The sequence below is a fragment of the Gallus gallus genome, chromosome 9, assembly GCF_016699485.2.
Source record: "Gallus gallus isolate bGalGal1 chromosome 9, bGalGal1.mat.broiler.GRCg7b, whole genome shotgun sequence".
NCBI classification, from domain to species: domain Eukaryota; kingdom Metazoa; phylum Chordata; class Aves; order Galliformes; family Phasianidae; genus Gallus; species Gallus gallus.
This window is the reverse complement of record NC_052540.1, coordinates 15,593,910-15,613,271: the sequence shown is the minus strand read 5'-3', so window position 1 is coordinate 15,613,271 and position 19,362 is coordinate 15,593,910. Positions and strand designations below refer to the sequence as shown.

The window sequence follows — 19,362 nt, the reverse complement described above, 5'->3', positions numbered from 1 at the left end:
GGGAACAGCCTCTGGTTAATTATTCCGGGCCCTCCAGGCTATGGCGAGGGTGACTCAGCAAGCAGCAGCCCAACATAGCCAACATCAGCCCCAGATAGGGCGAACCCCACACCAGGGGCCAACCTTTCACCTCGACCCCAGGATACCCCAAAGGAACCTACAGTCCCAGAGGTTCCATGCAGCCTTGCTTCCATGTCCACTGCAAGACTGCAGAGAGAAAATCCCCCAAGACAGAAGGCATAAGAGCACAGCCTAGTGCATCCCTTCCCCTCCTGCCACAGAATTGCCCCAAATAGATCCCCCAGCTCCTGCCACCTCCATGCCCACAGCAAGAGGGATACACGGTGCTTGGGGATGGGGAAATTGTCCCCCGCGTGTTGGCACTAAGGCCCATTCCACCCCATGCCACATGAACAGCAGGGTCTGGGGACACGAAGGAACACCCAACCCTGGAGAGCTGAGCACCCCACGCCCCCCTCCCAGCCCCAGGAGGGTGGTACCTACCGTCTGCCTCAGGGTGGCCCTCCCTGGGGCACCCAAATGCCAGCCCAGGGGGCAAGGGACAAGGGACAGGGGCATAGGGCCAGGCGGCAACAGCGGCACACGGGGCATTATTTAGCAATGTTCTTTTATTTCCAGTTTTAAGGTGAAAAGATGCCTTTAAATCTTCAATTAAATACTCCATAAAGAAAAAGAAAAAAAAAAAAAAGCAAAAAAAAAAATTATTTACAAATTCACGTGACCAGTTATTGAATCCTTGTTTTAATAATTACACGTGCGGCTCGTCACATCCGGTGCTCTATAAATACAGGGGCCGCGGATGCGGGGCCGCCCCGTCGCTTTGCCCAATTGTGGCCTTAAACGTTTGGGGTGGGGAGGATGGGGGCTACGGGGGAAGGACGGGGACTCAGCCTGGCCCAGAGAGAAAGGGTCACACATTTCCCCCCCGCCCCTCCCCCCTCCTCCCCCGGCACCCTCCCCAGGTGTCATAGCAGGAGCTGGGGGGAATGATTGATATTTAAAATAAAAAACCATAGGGAGGACTCCAGGCAGTGATAGGGGAATAGAGAGAGGACAGGGGAGGGGGAGAAATCACGCTCCTGTCCCCAACCCAAATTTAATAAGTTTATATATATATAATCTCTCTATATTTCAGCAAGGAGGCGGGAGGAGGAAGAGGAGGGGGGAGAGGAGGGGAGACGTCCTCCCCATCTCACCCCCCTCCCCCATGACATAAGCCTGGGGGGCTCAGCCCCCGCTCCCGGTGACACAGTGTGCTGGGAGGGGGGGGACAGAAGGGGCCTGGAGCAGACCCACAGCGACAGCCGCCTCCATCAGCATCCATTTATTATCATCGTGACAAACTAGTACAGGCCTGGCCGACAGAACCGGGGCGGAGGGAGGAGGGAGAGGAGAAATAAAAAGAGAGGGGGATGCTGCTGCTGGGGGCACAGCAGGTCCCTCGGCCCCGGCATGAGCAAGTCCAGGGGGCCAGGGCTGGGAGGGGATGGAGTCACACCCCAGGGTGCCCCATGCTCTCCCCCCTTCCTCCTCCTCCTCCTCCTCCTCACAGCTGCTCAGTTGTTGTCTGACTCGTCCTCTGCTTCCCGGAGCCAGGTGAAAAACGCTGTCACTGATTTCAGGGCCACCCCTTTGCCCTGCTGCTCGGCCGGGTCCTTGCTGGACTCCCACTTGTAGAAGGCCTCCTCCTTGATGACGTCCTCATCGTAGAGAGCATCAAAGAACATCCGCAGCAGGTCTGAGTGGGACAGAAGGGAAAACCCTGCTATACCCCAGCCAACAGCCACCCCCTGATGGCAAGGACACACCTGCCACCCCCCCCCCCCCCCCCCCTCCACATCATCCATCCCTGTGCATGACACTCACTTGGAGGCTGGTCCAACTTCACCACCAAAGCCTGCAAGGCGTAGAGTGCCTGAAGCTCCTTCTGCTCATCCCGCATGTACTTCTGCAGCAGCTTGGCCCGGTTGCTAATGACCAGGGCGTCTACACGGTACGGGTTCTCAACTGCAGGAGAGAAGGTGTGAGAGGGGGGCTGCAAGGGCACACCAGCCCCCACCTCCCCCCAGTACTCACAGGTGATGGCTGAATGGCACACAGATGTCATCAGGGCCCTGATAAATGTGTTGGACGAGACCTGCTGCTCACTTAGGTTGGCCTGAAGGAAGGAGGAAGGGGCTGTGAGATGTGAATTGAGCCAGGAGAGGATGCCTTGCAGGCATTCTGCCCTCACTCTCACCTCAATCCAGTCATATATTCTTTGGTTGTTCGAGTTCTCCTTCAGCAGTTTGTCCATTTGCTTGCACAGCTCCTCCGAGGTCAGCTCCTTGCAGCTTGGCGTGTCCGAGTTGTCCCCCATTGTGTACTCCAATTTCTGGGGGACGCAAGAGAGACAAGCTGTTAGGTGCAATGCAGGGGAAGGCTGCTCCCAGCAGCAGGGTCTGGGGGCCACAGTCCAGCTCTCACCTGCTCTGTGACGAATTTGTTGATGTCCTGGTCCTCAGGCAGGAATTCCTTCCAGCTCAGGCCCCCATCCCGCCACAGCTTGCCCGCAGTCTTCTGGCTCTGCAAGAAAACCTCAAGTCAGCCCTCAGTGCCACTGCTCCCCATCCCGCAGCCAGCTGCCCCAGTTCCCAGGTACAGCAAGGGGCGTTGCCCACCGCCACCCTCTCCATGTGCAAAAGGGTTCAACCCCTTCCCTGTGCCAGTCCCAACACATACGCTGGAAACTGTGTGAGCAGTATGCACTTACCATGCCCTTGCACAATAAGCCCAGCACCTCGACCAGCAGTGTGGTGGCCTTCCCAAGGGGCACCAGGGGCTTTGTTATCTCCCTGTGGGGCACAAGCAACGTGGTTGTTACATGTGCCCCCACCAGGACCCCATAGCAGTCCCGCACAGGGGTACAGCCCTCACCTGAACAGCTCCTCCATGGGGATGCCTTCCTCTTGCAGGATAGGTGTTATGAGTTCGGCAAGGTACAGCCAGATGTGCGGGATATCAATCTCCATGTCTTCTGCAATCTCCAGGATCTCCCGCAGCCTGGAGGGCAGAGAGAGGGGCATTGGGATCCAATAATCCCCGTGCCCTCAGCTAGGAGGGACTTCAGGAGAGCTGAATTCAAAGGCAGGCCAAATAGTGCTTTGGGGACAAGCTGCCTCAGTCCCTCACCCTTTATAGTACTGCTCCTTGGAGAGCGTGCCAGCCTTCACCAGGTGGCACAGCAGGACCCCCATGTGCTCGCGGGAGATCGTGCTCCGCTCAAGCGTGGACTCAATGCCATTCCGCACGAAGACGTAGAGCAAGGAGGGGCTGCCCAGCTCCTGCACACACTGCAGGGCCTCCTGTTGGGACAGAAGGGTCAGTGCTGCCCCCCAGCTAGCCCCTGCTCCCCGCTCCTCATCCTGGCACTGCCAGCAACCTGTCCAACAGCAGTGCTGCCTGGAGAAGCAGATGACATCCTGTGGGTGCCTGGCTACCTCCTCTTCTCACCTTCATATCATTGATGTGCAGATATTCCTCTATGATCGCCTTAGATTTCTTCTCCAGCTCCTCCTCTGACAGCATGGGTTTGGGTGATGCCGCAGGAGGTGCTGGCTCTTGTTTAACTGAGGAGAGCAAAAGGATCAGGCACTGCCTGGGACCAGCAGAGCCTCAGCCCACAGCCAGATTCCAAGGACACCTCTCCTCCCCAACTCACTCGTCTCTCGGCTCCTGTCCCGTTCCTCTGACATGCTAGCAGTCTTACGCACGGCCTCAGGGCCACTCTGCTTTTCCCGTTCTCTGCTCCTGTCCTCTGTCTCTTTGCTGAAGCTCCTCTTGGTGACAGCAGACCTGTTCCTCTCTCCCCGCTCTCCCCGATCAGGACGCTCCAGACGGTCACTGCTCTTCTCTGAACGTGACTCCCGGTCCCCTCTGTCCCCAGCCTTTTCTGACCTGTCGCGGCTGGAGCTGCTCCTGGGTGGGAGGAAGAAAGAGTGTGAAGAAGCCCATTGCCATGCTTCTCTGACCCCAAAATCTCCAGAGCTATGCAAGGCAACACTGTCCTACTCCAATTCCCAGCCCTCTCCAGTTCCTCCCTCTACAACTCGACAACCCTCGTGGGAAGAGATTCCCTGTTCCAACAAAGGCCCATTGCCATCCTTTGCTCTGACCTTCAGCAATGCTAAGGGCAGTCTGGCTCCATCCTCCCCATACCTTCCCTTGCTCCCTTGCTGCAGTAGGTTTTCCTTCTCCTGCCTGAACAAATCCAAGTCTCCAGGATCTGGCACTTCAGCTCCAACTACCCCCAACAGTCTTTGTAAGAATCCCTCCAGCCCATCCCTGGATGTCTACTCCTTGTAGCTCCAGGCTGCACACAGCACCCAGCTGCGATCCTCCAAGTGCCAAGGTACAGCAGAAAGATCTGCCTTCCCATTTCTGATGGCATCTGGGCTTGTGCAGCTAAAGATGTGGTCTGCCTTTCCCACAAGAACGCAGTGACCCCACACCAAGCCCATGCCCACACCTCCATCCTGCCACAGACGACGACTCCAGACTGGACATCAGATTCCGTTTACCCACACACCAACTGACCACTGCCCAACCTGGGGAAGTTTCCCCAGCACACTCACCTCTGCACCACGCGACGGGACTCCGAGCTCTCAGCAGGGGTGGACTGCTGGAGTGCTGAGAAGCGGTTCAAGGTGCTTGTGGCCGGTCGCCCTGAATCAGATGCTGGGCGTGAAAAGAGGGGAGCCTCAGAGTTCGGCATATCCCCGGTACAGAAACCGCTGGGAGAAAGGGTTCCCATTCCCACTCAACGGCACCACCAAGTTGGCCCACACCGCCTACCTGAATCTGCAGGCTTTGCGCCAGACCCTCCACTACTGCCTTTGCCCCAGCTCAGACGCCCGCCTGGTGCAAAGAGCTGGTTGTTGGAGTCGATCAATCCAGGCTGAAGGCAGAGAACAGAGTCAGCTCCGAGCCCTGCACCAAGACTGTGGGGCCAGGCAGCCCAACAGCGTTCCCCCCCAGTGTCACCTTGGTGATTTTCGTTAGCCGGCTGGTGTCAATAGGCCGGTTGCCCTTGCTGATGGGAACAGTGTTCCAGCCATCATCTGCAACCAGGCTGCTGCGTCCACCTGGGCACAAGGGCACAGAAGTCAGGCACAGCCCTAACCCAAGCAGTGAGCAGAAAGAGCAACCTGTGTCTGGTGGCCCTAAGTCACTCACCGCTGATGGATGGTCCAGGAGGTCCTCTCCTTTTGTCTTTTGACATGAGCTGCTGCACTTTGATGTGTTCCCGATGCTCCTCCATCTCTGCCTCTTTGTGGATCTGGTCGATGGTTTTGGGGCCCTGATCTCCTCGCCGTGGCACCCAGCTATTCTGCAGAGGGCAGAAGAGCAGGGCAGGGGATACTCAGACAGCTGGAGGACGGAGGCAGAGACATTCCTCCTTCCTATCTGTCCAGCCCCCAGAGCCCACCCACCTCGGCCACCACAGCTCCCGGCATGCTGTGGCAGCTTTTGGCACAAAAGGGCTCCGTTTCAGGAGCTCCCTGCATTAAACAGCCGCCAGTTACTGTGTGCCCACTACTGCTGCCATGCTAACCAAGGGCTGGGAGCTAGCATGGTGTCTCTGGGGCTGGCCACAGCTTACATACCCACGTTTCTGCTCTCAAGGACACACAGACTGCTGGCACTCAGAGGACAGGCCAGCAGCTCCATGAAACAAAGCAGGGGACAGCAGACCACAGGCCTTACCCGCCTGAGATCAATCACATCCTGCAGCATAAAACGGATTCGGGATGATGTCTTCTTCTCCTTGATGATTTTCTCCATCTGGTTAAAGTACTGGTCCATTCTGGGCTGTAGGGGCATAGAACCACGGTCACACTCCTCCTAAAAGCAGGGCAGGGCAAGATGGGGCAGGGCAAGGAGTACCTTGGCCTTCTCAAAGTCCAAGTCCTTGCCAATGGTTGTAAGCAGGCGGCAAAGGCACTCAAGAGACTCCTCATCGTGGTTTTTGAGCAGCTTCACCACACAGTCATGCATGATGGCCTCTGTCAGCATCTTCAGTTTGAAGAGCTCTCCAATGAACTTGATGTTACCCAGGGACCGCCGTCGGGCCTTGTCCCGCGCCTCCTCCAGCTCATCCTTCATGCGCGCCTTCTCCTCGGGCTGCAAGGGTCACATCAGGGCAGGTCAGAGCCCTGAGCCACCTGAGGGCATGGTGCCAGCCCCCAGCTGCAGCTTCCACCCCCAACTCACAGCACTGGCATCATCCATTTCTTTCTGCCGCTTCTCAAAGATCTCGTCGTCATCCTTGTCCTTCTCAAACTCCTTCTGGCAGCGGTTGAGCAGCAGCTTGCGGAAGTTCACAGTCACTGTGGGCTTGTCTGTCGTGGGCACTTTGAGCTGCAGGGAGAGGTACAACCCAGAGGAGTGTGAGTTGTGCCTCCCACAGAAGTCCCAACCCCTGGTTACTGCTTAAAGCAGAGAAAAACCACCTTACCTCTTTGTGATGCTGTGCTACAATTCTGTGCTCAGCCCGCCAGCCACACACCCCATTTTTCCTCATATTAGAGGTAAATTGCCCACCCCATGCAGAGGCATTGGCACACTGCAGTGTGTTCAGCTCAGTCCTGAACAAATCCCAGGCCCGCAGCCCCTGCTCACCCCCATAAGGCAACGGCACATGTTAGCGTAGGCAACAGAGAAGTTTGGCTCCGAGATGGCTTTCTCGAAGACAAGGTCAATGACACCCTTGAGTCTCTCCTCCGTGTCGATGGACAACTCCATCACCTGCTTCATCAATTGCTGGAACATCTGGGGTGTCAGCTTGTTGAGGATGCTGCGGACGCGGCGAAGCAGTTCCTGTAAGGACAACGGGATCAGCAAGAGTCAGTTAAGTTTCCCTGCCCTCCTCAGGAGGCACCAGGTGCACCACCCGCCTGCCCCCAACTCCTACCTGTGTCTTGATGTTCTCAGGATCCTCCTCCTCAGAGGCACGCTTGCTGCTGGGTTTCCAGGCCTTCTCAGCCTTGTTCAACTTGACATCCTCATTGAGGGACACAGTGGCAATGATTTTACGGGGCTCCTTCCTCTGAGTCTGCTGTGAGCGGCGAGGACCCAACCCTGAAGGCTGACACAGGAAGAAGAAACTCAACTCTTTGCTCCAGCCCTTCTGGTGGACAGGCCAGGCCAGCCAGCTCCTGCAACATCCCCGTCTGCCTGCTCAGATCCTCAGTTCCATCACTGACATCAGTGGCCCAGACACAGTGGCTCAAAGGCTTGATCATCACAGAGAAGCAGGGGGGTTCAGCATGGCAAAAGAAGGAGCAGGCAGATACTCACCAGGCCCCGGTTGCCCATGACAGGCCGCCCAAGGTTGGCAAAGGAGGGGGTGAAGTCAGGGCTGCAGTTCATGCCGCTGAGGCGGATGGGGTCGAGCGCCCGCAATGGGGTCTTGTTGGCCTGCGAAGGTACACAGGGCTGAGGATGCCCGGGGGGGCAGAGGAGGAATGGATCCATCCCCCAGCCTCAGCGCCGGGACAAAGAACTGGAAAAATGGCCCCAGAGAGCTTCCCATGACTCCCACTATGCTTTGCTCACATGACAAGTGCTGCAGCAGGACCCAGAGCACAGCAGATGGGTCCCTGCCCAGCCCTGCCATGGTGCAGAGCAGAGATGCCCAACCCCCAAACCCCAATTTCCAGGACCGCACCAACCTTGTCCAGCACCACATCCGTGATCTGGGGCAACCCCTCAGGTTTCTGCATGCTGGCAAAGATGAACTGGAAGCCCAGCAGGAACTCCCGGTCATACCGCTTCTTCTCCTCAGGATTCAATGGCTTCCACTGCTCTGCAGTGAGAGAGAAAAAAGGGACTGCGATGCTGGGGAGCAGCAAGACAGGGTTGAGACAACCACAGAGCTGCCCTGCCCTGGCACCCCACAAACACAACCCTGCTTGCTTAGAGAGCCTGATGCCACTGGCTTCCTGCTCAAGACACATGTGCCAGAGCCTCTGTCCCCAACACTGTGCAAAGTCTGAGGACAAGACAGGAGGAGCATATGACGCTTAGGACAGCTGGCCCACGCCACCCAGAGCCTCCCCATCTCTGGAGCCAGAGTTGGTGTTTCCCATCAGAGGCCTCACAGGCCCAGGCAGGGCTCACCTTCCTTGTAGCGGTACTTCTGGTCCCCAGCCTTGCCCTTCTCTGGGGCCAGCTTGTCCTCCTTCTCCTCCCACGTCTCCTCCGACTCCTCCTGGGGACGGGTGGGGGCTGCGTCCTCTGTTTCTCGGGCAGGGGCGGAAGGGGGAGGCTTGTTTTCCACCTCTGAGGCACTGTCGCTGATCTGAGACTGTACCAGGAGAGGGATGGGGACAACAGTCACGCTGCGAGTCCAACCCTGCCCTTCTGCCCTACACCAGGTGTCCTGCCCCCTCAGATCCTCTTTACCATCATGGAGTATCAGTGGCCCAGACACGATGGCACAAAGTAGAATTCATCACAAGAAGGCATGGGATGCAAAGTGATCCTTAGGTGCCTTGGGACACTCACCTCTTTAAAGGCATCCAGCAAATCGCCTACTGCCTCCTTCTTGTTCAGCTCCTTCATCCTTCGTTTTTTCTTTGGCACCGACACAGCAACTAGCAAAGAGGCAAGAATGTGAGGGCTGGGCACTGACGCAGCGTCCACATGACCTAGTGCCAGCTCTGAGGTCACTGGTGAGGCCTCAGTAGCACTGAGCAACACAAGGACAGGGTCCCAGCACTTCCCAGCACAGCCCATCCCAACCACAATACCTACACACTGATTGCTCACACACACAGCACCATGCAGGGACTCTCCATACCTTTCCCCCTCCACACCCCTGCTCACCTTGTGCTATAATGCAGCACCGCATCCACACCCTTCCCTAGCCTCGGGGGCTCTCCATCCTCACAGCACTCCTGCCCCTGTGCAGGGCTGTGCACAAGGATATCCCATCTCCCTTATACAGAGACGCTGCCATGCATACCTCTCCTCCCGTATACACTGCCCTCAGGATGCATGATCCCCACCCAAGCAGCCCTACGTAACCTTACACAGACGTGCTCCTCAAAAACACATCCGCCCCGTGCCTTCTTACAGAAACCTGTACTTCTGCAACCCATACTTCTATGAATACACCCTATCCCCCACACCCAACCCAAGGGTGCATGATCCTCCTTTAGCCCCCTCGTTTAATTTCCACATGTGTGTGGGGTGCCTCAGAAAACAAGAATATAGAGTATCTTCCTCCACCACAACCCCAAGGCACCCCACTTTCCTCACAAGGGTTCCTATATACTTTCCAAGCCTTGTAATTTTACAGTCTCTCAAAAGCACATCTCCACCCATCCACCCATCCCCAGCACACACCCCCTCCCCACACTCGCAAAGTCTCAGGACAGCATCAAATACAACCCCAGTACATCCTTTTCACACCAGTGCTTAAGGCACCCTATACGCATCCACATCTCCCAGTGCCCCATAGCCCCTGAGCCAGGGCACTCCCACACATCTCAAATCAAACCATACCCACATCATGCCCCAGGGCGACACGCTCCGTCCCCATTCAACATCTTCCCCACATCCCTATACCAAACACCCCATCCAAATAACCCCCCAGCACCCCAAACCTTGCACAGTCGCCTCCAAGGTCTGCGACGGGGCAGGGGCCAGACTTGAGCTCCGCTCCTGGGCCTCAGCAGGGCCTTCGCTCTCTTCCTCTTCCTCCTCTGCTGGGGGGGAGGCGGGGGTTCCAGGCTGCACTGGCTCCTCGGGCTCCGAGATGGGGCTGATGTCCGACTCAGGCTGCTCCTCGCTCGCCTCCACTTTGCTGGAGCCCTCCATCCCGTTGGGCAAGGGCAGCTCCTCAGGCTGCGCAATGGGAGAGTCCAGAGTGGGCGCTGGGGTGGGCACCGGGGCAGGCTCCGATATGGGCACAGGCACCGGCTGGCACACGGGCGCCTCAGGGAGCGGCTGGGGCACCTCCTCTAAGACCCCATTGGCCTCAGCAGCAGGCTGAGCAACAGGCTCAGGGCAGGGCTCTTCCTGGGGCGGCGGGGGGCTGGGAGAGGCGGGTTTGGCGGGTGCTTCAGGGACCGGCGGGACAACAAGCGGCGGCGACGGCGCAGCTGGCACCGGGGGCACGGCTGGCATGAGGGGGGCGGCAGGCACCGATGGCACCTCGGGCAGGGCGGGCGCCTGCAAGGTGGGCTCCAGGAGAGGAATGGCAACCTCTTCCACCTCCTCTGCCACCTCCTCCTCCACCACAGCCGCTGTGTCCATGTCAGGTGGGGGTACAAGGGGCAGCTCCCCAGCCCCTGGCACTGTAGTGATAGCGCTAAACGTCTGGTGCAGGTCGGGCGGCGCCTCGCCCAGCTCCACTTTAGTGTCCGCTTCCATGGGGGGCTCCATTGGCACCAGCGTCATAGTTGACATCACCACAGGCTCCACCTCGGGGATGAGGGGAGGGGGAGGCGACGGGGACGCTGACTTGCTGGGCTCCAGGGAGACGGGCTTGCTCACCACCAGCGCGGGCTTTGGGCGGTCATCTGCAAGAGAGGAGGTGTTAGCAAGGGGCTCTGACCCCTGCTGTGCCCTGATCCCCCTAAATTCCAGATCTCCGTCAGCAGTAGGGGAAGGGACAGATGTGCCAACCCACATTAAGCGGACAAACGGGGAACAGGGATGATGGGGGTCCTCCAGTGCCCAGGGTACAGCCAGGCCAAGCAAAGACAGTCCCCATAAACTCTCCTGGAACCAACAGTGGAAACACTGGTCTCCAGGTACACAGGGAACACGTCTGTCCCCACAAGCCCCAAGTGATCTGTGGGGCTGGCATGGGGCCTGGCACCAGCTGTGCCAGGGAGCAATGTGGCACAGCCAGCCCCCAATGCGCGCACATACCTGGCCGAACAATAACTGCTACATGAGGGGTTTCTCCATTGGCCTGGGGTTCCAAACCGCTTCCAGCCTAAGGGGACAAAGAGGGAGTTAAGCAGGACACCATGCATCTCCCAGCACCCCAGCTGGGAAAATGGGGGCCACCGACCTGGGGAGGGGTGGGGGTAGATGAGGTCCTTGCTCCGGACATAATTTCTTCAGTGATGTCTTTGCCACCTTGGTTGGGGTCTCGTATCCGGATCTGTCCATAGGCCAGAGCAGAGAGAGGGGAACTGTCAGTGGGGTGGGGAACATAGCACCCAAGGGGCACCCAGCCAGTGGCATGTCCCCTCCCTACAGGGCACAGAGCCTCACAGAGAGGGTGCTATCCCACTGCCTGGCCAGAAGGGATGGTGCACAGCAGGGTGTGTCTCAGATGCCACCAAGCAGCCAGAGCCAGCAGGGTGCTCCCAGCCATTCGAGGGCGTCACTACGCTCAGACCAGCGCCTGCCTCCATGGCTTGGTGGATCACAGGCAGCACCACGCTGGTAAAGGCGCTGCAGGCACCCCACATCCCTACAGTCAGTGTGGGTGCAGCACAAGCTGCAGTACACCCTGGTGGGATGTGTGGGTCCAGTACACAGAGGAGGCATGGCTCTTGCTCGCTCATCTGCAAACAGAACCAGCTGCCAGGTACCAACAAGAGCACCAGCCTAAGCAGCACCAATGCCTCTCCATCAGTACTCCTGGAGAAATCCCCAGCCCAGCAGCACCCCCTGTCCCCCAGCTTGCGGTGCAGTGCGGGGCCAGCAGCTGCTCGGCTCCCCGCTATAAATAGGCCCCACGCAAGGCCTCTGAGCGCCAGCATCTCCGGGAGCAGACAGCAGTTGGCAGCCGCGGCACACCCGCCCCCCCGGAGCCATGACTCAGCACAACGCCGCCCGCTGGGACAGCCAAGGTCGTCGGCACCCACTGAGCCCCCTGACCCAGGTGCACAGCCCCATACCACCCTCAGCTGGAGTTCTGCACACCGAGCACAGCAGGCAGCCAGAAAAGAGCCGGCACAGGCAGCGTGCCCCACACTAGGCATGGCACCATCCCCATCTCCAGCACGCATCTGCCCCACGCCCGAGGCGCATGGCTCCTTACCGTCTTGCGCTCTCGTTTTGGGGGGATCGGTGGCTGCTGGCTCACAATGACCTGGGCAGTGGGGACCCCCGCCGGGAACTGCTGCACCCCCTGGGCCGGGTAATAGGCACCCGCTAGAGGAGAGGAGAGAGCGTGAGAGGCAGCAGGTGCCCAGTGTGCACCCACCGAGTCCAGTTCTCCCACTCCCACAAAGGCAGGGGGACTGCCAGGAGCTGGGGGAACTCACACCACGCTGCAGAGAACCCCAGCTGCATCTGGCCTGCATCACCCCAACCCACCCGACAGGCCTGACTAAATTCCTTCCCCATGACACGCGGCGTCCCTGCGCCGCCCCCACACCCAGCCGTGCCCACCGGCTCCAGGACACCACCAGTCTCTCTGGGACGCTGAGCCATGCTTGGGCACAGGAGCCCTGGCTCCAGGGGTGCTGCCTTCCTACCAGCTCCCTTATCTCTCCTGGGCCAGCAGCAGCCTAAGGGCGGTTCCACACAGCCCCATCCACGCCCTCCATTCATTCACACTCTTGGGCTCCCCACTCAGACCCCCGTGAACTGAGCTCATAGCACCGAGCGATGCTGAGGGCTGGAGGCAGCACCGGGCCCTGATCCAGCCCCCAAAAGGTGCCGTGCTCCTCCCAAGCCATCCATGTGATGAGCATCTCAGGGAGGGCTAGCATCAGCCAGGGCTGCATCGTGCCCCAGGCAGGGAGTGACTGCAACACCAGCACAGGGAGAGACAGGGGCAGCTGCACCCTGGCCTCCTCCCAGCGCTAGCATTTCCCAGCTACACTGAACACAGAACTCACTCAGCAACGCACTGATGGCCACATTGCCCCCATTCTGGTGACCCACACGAGAAGCAGAGCCAGCCTGGCTGCCCAGGGAAGCAGCATGCAGTTGGGGCCAAATGTTGGGAAAGCAATGAAGCCACAAAAGAGGATCCCAGTGGTGGGCTGGGGGAGCACCAGAAGGGCCTCAAACCCCACTGGTAGCTAGGCAGACGGGGAAGGAGGAGACCCTAAGACTGCAGACCAGGGGACAAAAACACCCAGCAAGGCAGGGCTCCGGGCGCTATGGAGCAGTAAGGCGTTGGGCTGAGCGCTGGGACTGGGCCCAGCTGGCCACTGCCTGGGGGCACCTCCTCCCTCCAAGGGGCTGATGGGATAAAAGGGAGGGAGGACAAACACGTACCTGGCTCAGGAGAAACCCCTCTCCGCCCCGGTTTGCTTTGCTGCCATACCGGGGACGGGACGGAGGCCTCAGCTCACATTTCTGTGTCTACCAGGCCTCCCGGGACGGACTAAGCCTAAATATAGTCACAGCCCGGGTGGCCGCATACAAGCCGGGGGAAGGAGGGGGGGCTGCTTCTACCACCATTCCCCAGCTCCAGGAGAGGGCAGGCGCGGAGCAGCCACTGCCCAGACCCTGCTCACCCAGGACAGGCAGCTGGCTCAGGGAGGGGAGGCAGCACCAAACAACTGCTCTCCGCCAGCTTGCAAGCCGAGGGGAAAAGGGGATAAAGTCTGCCCTGTCCCTCTGCCTGGGCAGTTAAACATTAATCCATCCTGATTTGGAAAAGAAAGAGGTGGGTGGACAGATGGGACACGATGCACAGCCTTCAGGGCTGCATCAGGAGACACAGAGCACCCCCAGAATCCCAAAACAACACATAGTGGTATCAGCAGTCACAGAAGGCACCTCACCAAGCCCAGAGACAAGAGGGATTTTGTGGGGTTGCAGGGAGGCCAGAATCAGGGGAACAAAAGGGACGAAGCGCAGTGGGTGGAAGAGCAATGGCAAGCAGAGTAATCCCCCCAGTCTGTACCGTAAGTCCCGAACTCTGTGGGGCTGGCTCCAGGGTAAAAACTAGGGGCACCGGGCTGGACCGGGTACTGCTGTGTTGGGACAACGTATGTGGAACGACCCTGAAACGGAGGAGAAGAAAGTTGGCTATATCCCCAGCAGGGCACAGGCACATCCCAAATCTGTGCATGCCCCATACCTGTGTGCCATTAGGGCAGGGCACAGGACACAAGCCAAGCATCACGTATCCAGAGTCAGCACACAGAACCCCGTGGCTGCTGCCCTTCTGCAGAGCCGGACAACACCCTGATGGAGCCAGGGACAGCTCAGAGAACCAGGGTAACCCCCTCCACCCCCCAGAACAAACTTGGGCTCCAACCCTGGGCCCACCCCAGCCCCCTCCCGCGGAGCCCGGGGTACAGCCCTCACCTGTCCGGGAATGTAATAGGCTCCTTGGGAAGGTGTGTAGGATATCTGAGAGGGTATCATCATCACCTGGGAAGCAGCTGGATACACATGGGCAGGAGGGCCAGGCCGGGCCGTTGTGTTGCTCTGCACGCGGGATGCACTGGCGGGAGGCTGGGCCCTGTTCTGGTAGAAATGCTTTGGGAGAGACAGGGATACAGTGAGGCCAGAGCACCAGTACCCCCCCTGCCAAAGTGCCAAGGCAACCAAGCCAGGCCCCCTCCCTACCCCAAGCAGAAGGTCCACAGCACCCATCACCCCAAAACTCATCCTAGACACAGAGCGCACTCCCGGGCGGAGATTTAAAGAGGGGAGCCCCCCCCCCACCAGGATGCAGTTCCCCCACACCCCCCCCCTTCCAGGCACCCCACATTACCCCACGCACCTGCGGGGGGGGCCGCCTGGCTCCATCCGACCCAGCTCATGCCCAGCACAGCCCACTCCCAGCCCAACAGGGCCGGCAGCGCCAGCGCCCGGAGCCGGCCACGGCTGCACGCAGCTCAGCGGCAGGTCCCGGCGTGCCTTGCAATGGGGGCCGGCACTCGCACTGAATGCTGGGACCTGCAGTCCCACTGTGCCGTGCAGCACCGTGCCGGACAGCCGGGACACGGAGCTGGCAGCTCCCTCCAGCCCCTGCCTCCCTGCCTGCTGCTTTGCTGGGTGGCAGCACCCCAGGGCTGGGGAACAGAGGCAGCAGGCAAGGAGGTGTCTGCACACCCGGTGCGCAGGGCAAGGCTGGAGCAAGGAGAAAGCGTTACCTGGAGAGACCTGAATCCTCCCTGATAGCAAGTGCACGCATACAGAGGGAGAGGGGAAAGAGAGAGACAGGAGTTACCGCTGCCGCGCTGGGATGGGACAAGGGGATGGGTGGTGGGAGGGGGACAGGGGTGGTAGTGCAAGCTTGGTGCTGTGGGATGGAGGAGCAGCAGCCGAGCTCCCAGCACGATGATGGCCACATCCCAGATCCACCCATGCTGGGGGACGCGGGGAGCTGCCTGCCCCTCTGGAGGCCTCTATGGAGCCAGGGGGACCCAGCACACTGTGGATGTCACTAGGTTTGTCCCCAGCTGTCCCTCTGAGCTGATCGAGGCACAGAACCTTTGCTCACGCTCCCAGGGGCCATGAAAAGCAGGAGGGACGGTCACAATGTTGCAGGCAGAATGCAAGGGGACACATCCAGCTTGCAGGGCACCAAGACCTGTCAGGTCCCAGCCCCACCATTTCTGCAGCCTCCCACAGCCTAAGGGACATGCTGGCTACACTGCAGAAAGTCACTATTGCTCCCAGGGCATTGCATTGGTCAGGGACAGGCCACAGCGTGGCACAGCTGCTGCCTCAGGAGAGCCCCCCTCCCCCCCCAAAGAGAGAGAAGGGGTAAAAGGATGAGGAGAGAGGCACAGGCAGAAGCAGTGGCCTGGGCCAGGACTAGCACAGGCACAGCCACATGCACTAGACTTCATGCAAGAGCAGCCAAGGAACTTGGGGACACTGCAGTGAAACCCCTCCAGCTGATCCCACTGAAAGAGGGACCTCTTTCCTCCAGCCTGCTCCCCCCTAGGGCTCGGTGCAGCTCCCCACGTGCTCCCCAAGTGTTTCTGTGCAGTGCCAGGTTCTGGGGCTGCCCCGGGTGCTCAGCATGCAGGGTAGGGACTGGTTAGTACCTGCTGGTGAATAGCACGAGGCCCTGCTGGAAACTGAGAGAGGAGCGAGCAAGGTTTGGAAAGGGGAGGAAGGAGAGAAGAGCGGTCACTTGGTGGGTGCCCTGCAGGAGCTGTCTGCCCTCACCCCAGAGCTGGGGAGAAGGGACATCACGATGGAGATTTGGGGTAGGTGCACGCCAGCCCCATGGGGCAGGATCAGGCTCCTCACGCCCCCAGCACTGCTGTGGCCAAGCAGGAAGAGTGTGGGCTGCTCAGTCAGAAGGCCGCAGACCCTAACCAGCTCCCCAAAACCTCCTCTTCCCATACCAAACCCCTTACCTGTCGCGGCTGAGAAGGCGTATTCATTTGTGAGGTCGGTGTCGGGTTAAAAATCACAGGTGCCGTCTGACCAGGTGGGAACGCTGACTGCATGGAGGGAACCAGTGGGCACTACGGCCTCTAGCAGCCTCAACCCAAATCAGAGAGGCAGTCGGGCACCTCCCACCCCAAAAGCCATCGGAGGGGCTGTTTGTTACCTGTGGAAGTCCAGGAGAAGGGGCAGGGTGCGGGGCTGTCGGGGCTCCTCCTGTGGGCTGTGGAGCTTTGTTCATTTCATGTGGTTGTGCATAAGGATCCCCTCGCTATCTGCGGGCACAGGCATAAGCTGGATGGCATCGTATTCTCAGCGCCGCAGCCTGCAGTATTCTCCTACCCTAAAATGGGGCAACGCAGCCCCTCTGAGAAGTTCCAGGAGCTGGGGTGGAGTTGGACAGAGGCTGACGCTAGGGTGCCCTGGCTCCACCCCAGCTGACCTACTAAGCGCTTCCCCTGGCCGGCCAAACCTGTTCCTGCCGGTGGTGCCGGGAGCCCAGCTCATGCCGCAAACGCCTACCGGGGAGGGCAGGGAGCAGCTCCCACGTCCCCCCCTGCCACCACACCGCCGCCACCACTCCCGCCTTTGGGGACACAGCTGGGTCCCAGGAGGGACTTGGCACCCTGCTCCGCGCTCCCTGCCCCAGCGCAAAGGGCACCCGGGCAGGAGAGAGGAGGTACCCCCTGAGATGCAACCCAGAAGGGGTCCCCGTGTCCCATGGCAGCATTAGGCCTGGGGGGGGGGGCTCAGTGCCAGCCAGGCCGCCCCACGAGCAGTGCCTGTAACCTGACGCCTGGCTGCGTCAGCACTAACGGCCCCACCGGCCCCCCAGCCCCTTTGCTGGCCCCCCTGCCCCACGGTGAGCCAGGCACGGGCTATCCCCCTCCTCGCTTTCCTGTCACCCCCCAGGCGTGGGGGTGGCACCCTTCAGAAGGACCCCCAGCACCAAATACAGCCTTCAGCCCCGATGCCATCCGGGTGCTTGGATGGGGCCCAATCCCACACTCAGAGTACTGACAGCCCCGGTTAACGGGGGGCCAAAAGGATTTAAGGCACAGCAGCAACAGCAGCTCTGGGGGACAGCCGCGCCACCAGGCCCACAAAGACACACCGGGTTCCCCGCCACCGCCACAAGCCTGGGCCCAGAGGGAGGGACACCGCAACCCGGCCCCCCAGTGCCTGCACAGCACCCCATACTCACCCCCCCGCGGGAAAAACCTGGGCCGACTGAGCGGGCCTGCAGAGACCTTTCATCCGACTGACTGGGACAGCAGGAGGGGAGAGAGGGGGAGGGGGGAGGGGGGGGGGGGAGAGACACAGTCAGCCCGAAGCCCTGCGAGAGGCCGGGTCAGGCCGCGGGGCCTGCTGCAGGGCCCCCAGACACACTGAGGCCCAGGGCTGTCCCGCTGCCACCCCCCCGGCGCGGGGCTGAGCTGAGGGGGCCGCTCGGTGCCCCCCGGCGCCTCAGACGCGGGTTCAGGCCACACCGCAGGCGGCGGAGGCCCGGCCCTACGGGCCCGAAGCGTCGCCCGAAGGGATCCGGGGCCCGCGGCCCACAGGGGCAGCGTAGGCCCCGCGGAGCCCCTCCTGCTGCTGCCTACCGGGCCCGGCCACCTCCGCCCGACCCCCCCCTCCTCCCCCAGCGTCCGTGCGGCCGCCCGCGTCCCGCCGTGCCCTCCTCCCCCGCCGCGGGGCGATGACGGGGCCGTTCCCCCGGGCCGGGTCGAGCCGCCGCGGCGTCTGCCGGGCCCCGGCACCGCCGCCTGACGCGGCCCCGGACCGGCCCGACCGGCTGCGGGCGGGAGGGGGGGGGACAGAGCGGGGCGGCGGTGACTCACCCCGGGGCGGGGGGGAAGGCCGGAGGGGCCGGCTCCATCTTGGCGGCCCCGGGAGGAGGAAGGAGCGGAGCGGAGCGGGGCACGGCGCAGGGCCCAGGGCGGCACCCGGCGCTCCGCTCCCCCCCGCGGCGGCGCGGCCTCTGCCAAGGACACGTGTCACTGCCGCCCGCCGCCATGGCCCCGCGGCCCTACACCGGGCCCGGGCGGGGCGCTGGGGCGCGCCACGTGCGGCGGCGGCGGCGGGGCCCGGTGGCGGAGCACGTGCGCGGCGGCGGCACGTGGGGACGGAACGGCGCTCGGCGCGGCTCCGCCGGAGCGCGGGGCCCGGCGGCGGCGCGGAAAGCGGATAACGGCGGAAAGACCGGCGGCGCCCACGTGGTGGCGGCGGCGGTAGCGGTGGCAGCGCAACGGCGGGGCCCGGCGGCACCGCGAGGCCCCGGGCTTCGCGCCGCCGTCGCCGCCACCCTGGGGCCGGTGCCCCCCCCATCAGCCGGCTCCCCCCCCCCCGCGGCGCGCGCCCGCCCCGCCCCCGCCCGTTACCTTCAGTCTCCTTCAGCGCGCGCGGCCCGACGCAGCCGCAGCGCAGCGCAGCACGACCATTTCCGGAGCCGCGCCGCGCGCAGGGGCGGGGCCGGGCGCGCCGCCGGGGGGAGGGGCGTGGGGGGCGGGGCGACGTCCGCTGCGCCCGAAGCCGCCTCGGGGGCCGCCCGCGGCACGTGACGCCGAGGAAGTCCCGCCCTCTCGCCTATGTCACGTGACGGGAGGGAGGAAAGGGGCGGAGCTCGCTGGGAACGCCCGCACTGCGCGGCAGCTCCGCCCCCCGCGGGAGCGCGCGGTCCCGGTGCCCGTCCGCGCCGCCGCCGCCGTGTTCGGAACCGTCCACGGGACGGACGCGCCGCTCTCGGTGCCACCCCCGGCCTGGCCAACCCTCCCCCCCCCCGTGTCCTCGAGCGGCCCCGCGGCACCCCAGGCCGTGGCAGGGCGCCCGGCCGGCGGCAGGCACGGGGGGACGCAGGGACAGCGAGGGCTGGGACGAGGCCGGGGCCTGCGGGGACAGCCAGCGGCGCCCTGCCCTCCTCGCGAGCCACAGGTACCCACCTGTAGTTCCCCAGAACGAGAGCCCCACTCGGGACACCGACCCCGGTGGTTCGGAAGCAGGACGGGGTTCTCCTCA

General features: G+C 61.7%; 1 protein-coding gene and 2 non-coding genes across 26 annotated transcripts; all 3 read right to left on the bottom strand.

Annotated features, from left to right (window-relative positions):
• Positions 1-746: 746 nt before the first annotated feature.
• On the bottom strand, positions 747-18,798 carry EIF4G1 (eukaryotic translation initiation factor 4 gamma 1). Of its 24 annotated transcripts, none has more exons than XM_046898831.1 (35): positions 18,189-18,798; positions 17,552-17,612; positions 16,514-16,618; positions 16,317-16,403; positions 15,999-16,031; positions 15,096-15,116; positions 14,302-14,475; positions 13,895-13,994; positions 12,071-12,183; positions 11,090-11,182; positions 10,945-11,011; positions 9,672-10,589; positions 8,569-8,657; positions 8,182-8,368; positions 7,734-7,867; positions 7,360-7,497; positions 6,974-7,147; positions 6,682-6,879; positions 6,274-6,420; positions 5,947-6,183; positions 5,767-5,871; positions 5,236-5,389; positions 5,044-5,144; positions 4,855-4,957; positions 4,635-4,737; positions 3,722-3,978; positions 3,514-3,629; positions 3,193-3,365; positions 2,938-3,063; positions 2,774-2,855; positions 2,488-2,586; positions 2,261-2,395; positions 2,098-2,179; positions 1,888-2,028; positions 747-1,759 (listed from the first exon to the last, which is right to left on the bottom strand). In XM_046898831.1, the coding sequence occupies exons 1-35, from the start codon at positions 18,362-18,364 to the stop codon at positions 1,578-1,580; spliced, it is 5,211 nt and encodes a 1,736-aa protein (XP_046754787.1). In that variant the 5' UTR covers positions 18,365-18,798; the 3' UTR covers positions 747-1,577. The 24 variants fall into 24 exon arrangements, with proteins under 24 accessions (XP_046754787.1, XP_015147015.3, XP_015147016.3 ...); XM_015291529.4 differs by having other exon boundaries at positions 4,635-4,725; XM_015291530.4 differs by having other exon boundaries at positions 7,360-7,479.
• Positions 7,237-7,309, bottom strand: LOC112533094. Its single transcript, XR_003076864.1, has one exon. It is a non-coding gene; the product is annotated as a small nucleolar RNA SNORD66 (small nucleolar RNA).
• On the bottom strand, positions 8,448-8,524 carry LOC112533093. Its single transcript, XR_003076863.2, has one exon. It is a non-coding gene; the product is annotated as a small nucleolar RNA SNORD66 (small nucleolar RNA).
• Positions 18,799-19,362: the final 564 nt, after the last annotated feature.

What these genes read in the sequence shown, in the direction of transcription:
- EIF4G1 (XM_046898831.1), bottom strand. Translation starts at nt 18,364, where the DNA reads ATGGCGGCGGGCGGCAGTGACACGTGTCCTTGGCAGAGGCCGCGCCGC. An exon ending in ATGTGATTGATCTCAGGCGG is followed by an intron (nt 5,390 to 5,766) that starts GTAAGGCCTGTG and finishes TGCCCTCTGCAG; the next exon opens with AATAGCTGGGTGCCACGGCG. An exon ending in GTGCCATTCAGCCATCACCT is followed by an intron (nt 2,029 to 2,097) that starts GTGAGTACTGGG and finishes TCTCTCCTGCAG; the next exon opens with TTGAGAACCCGTACCGTGTA.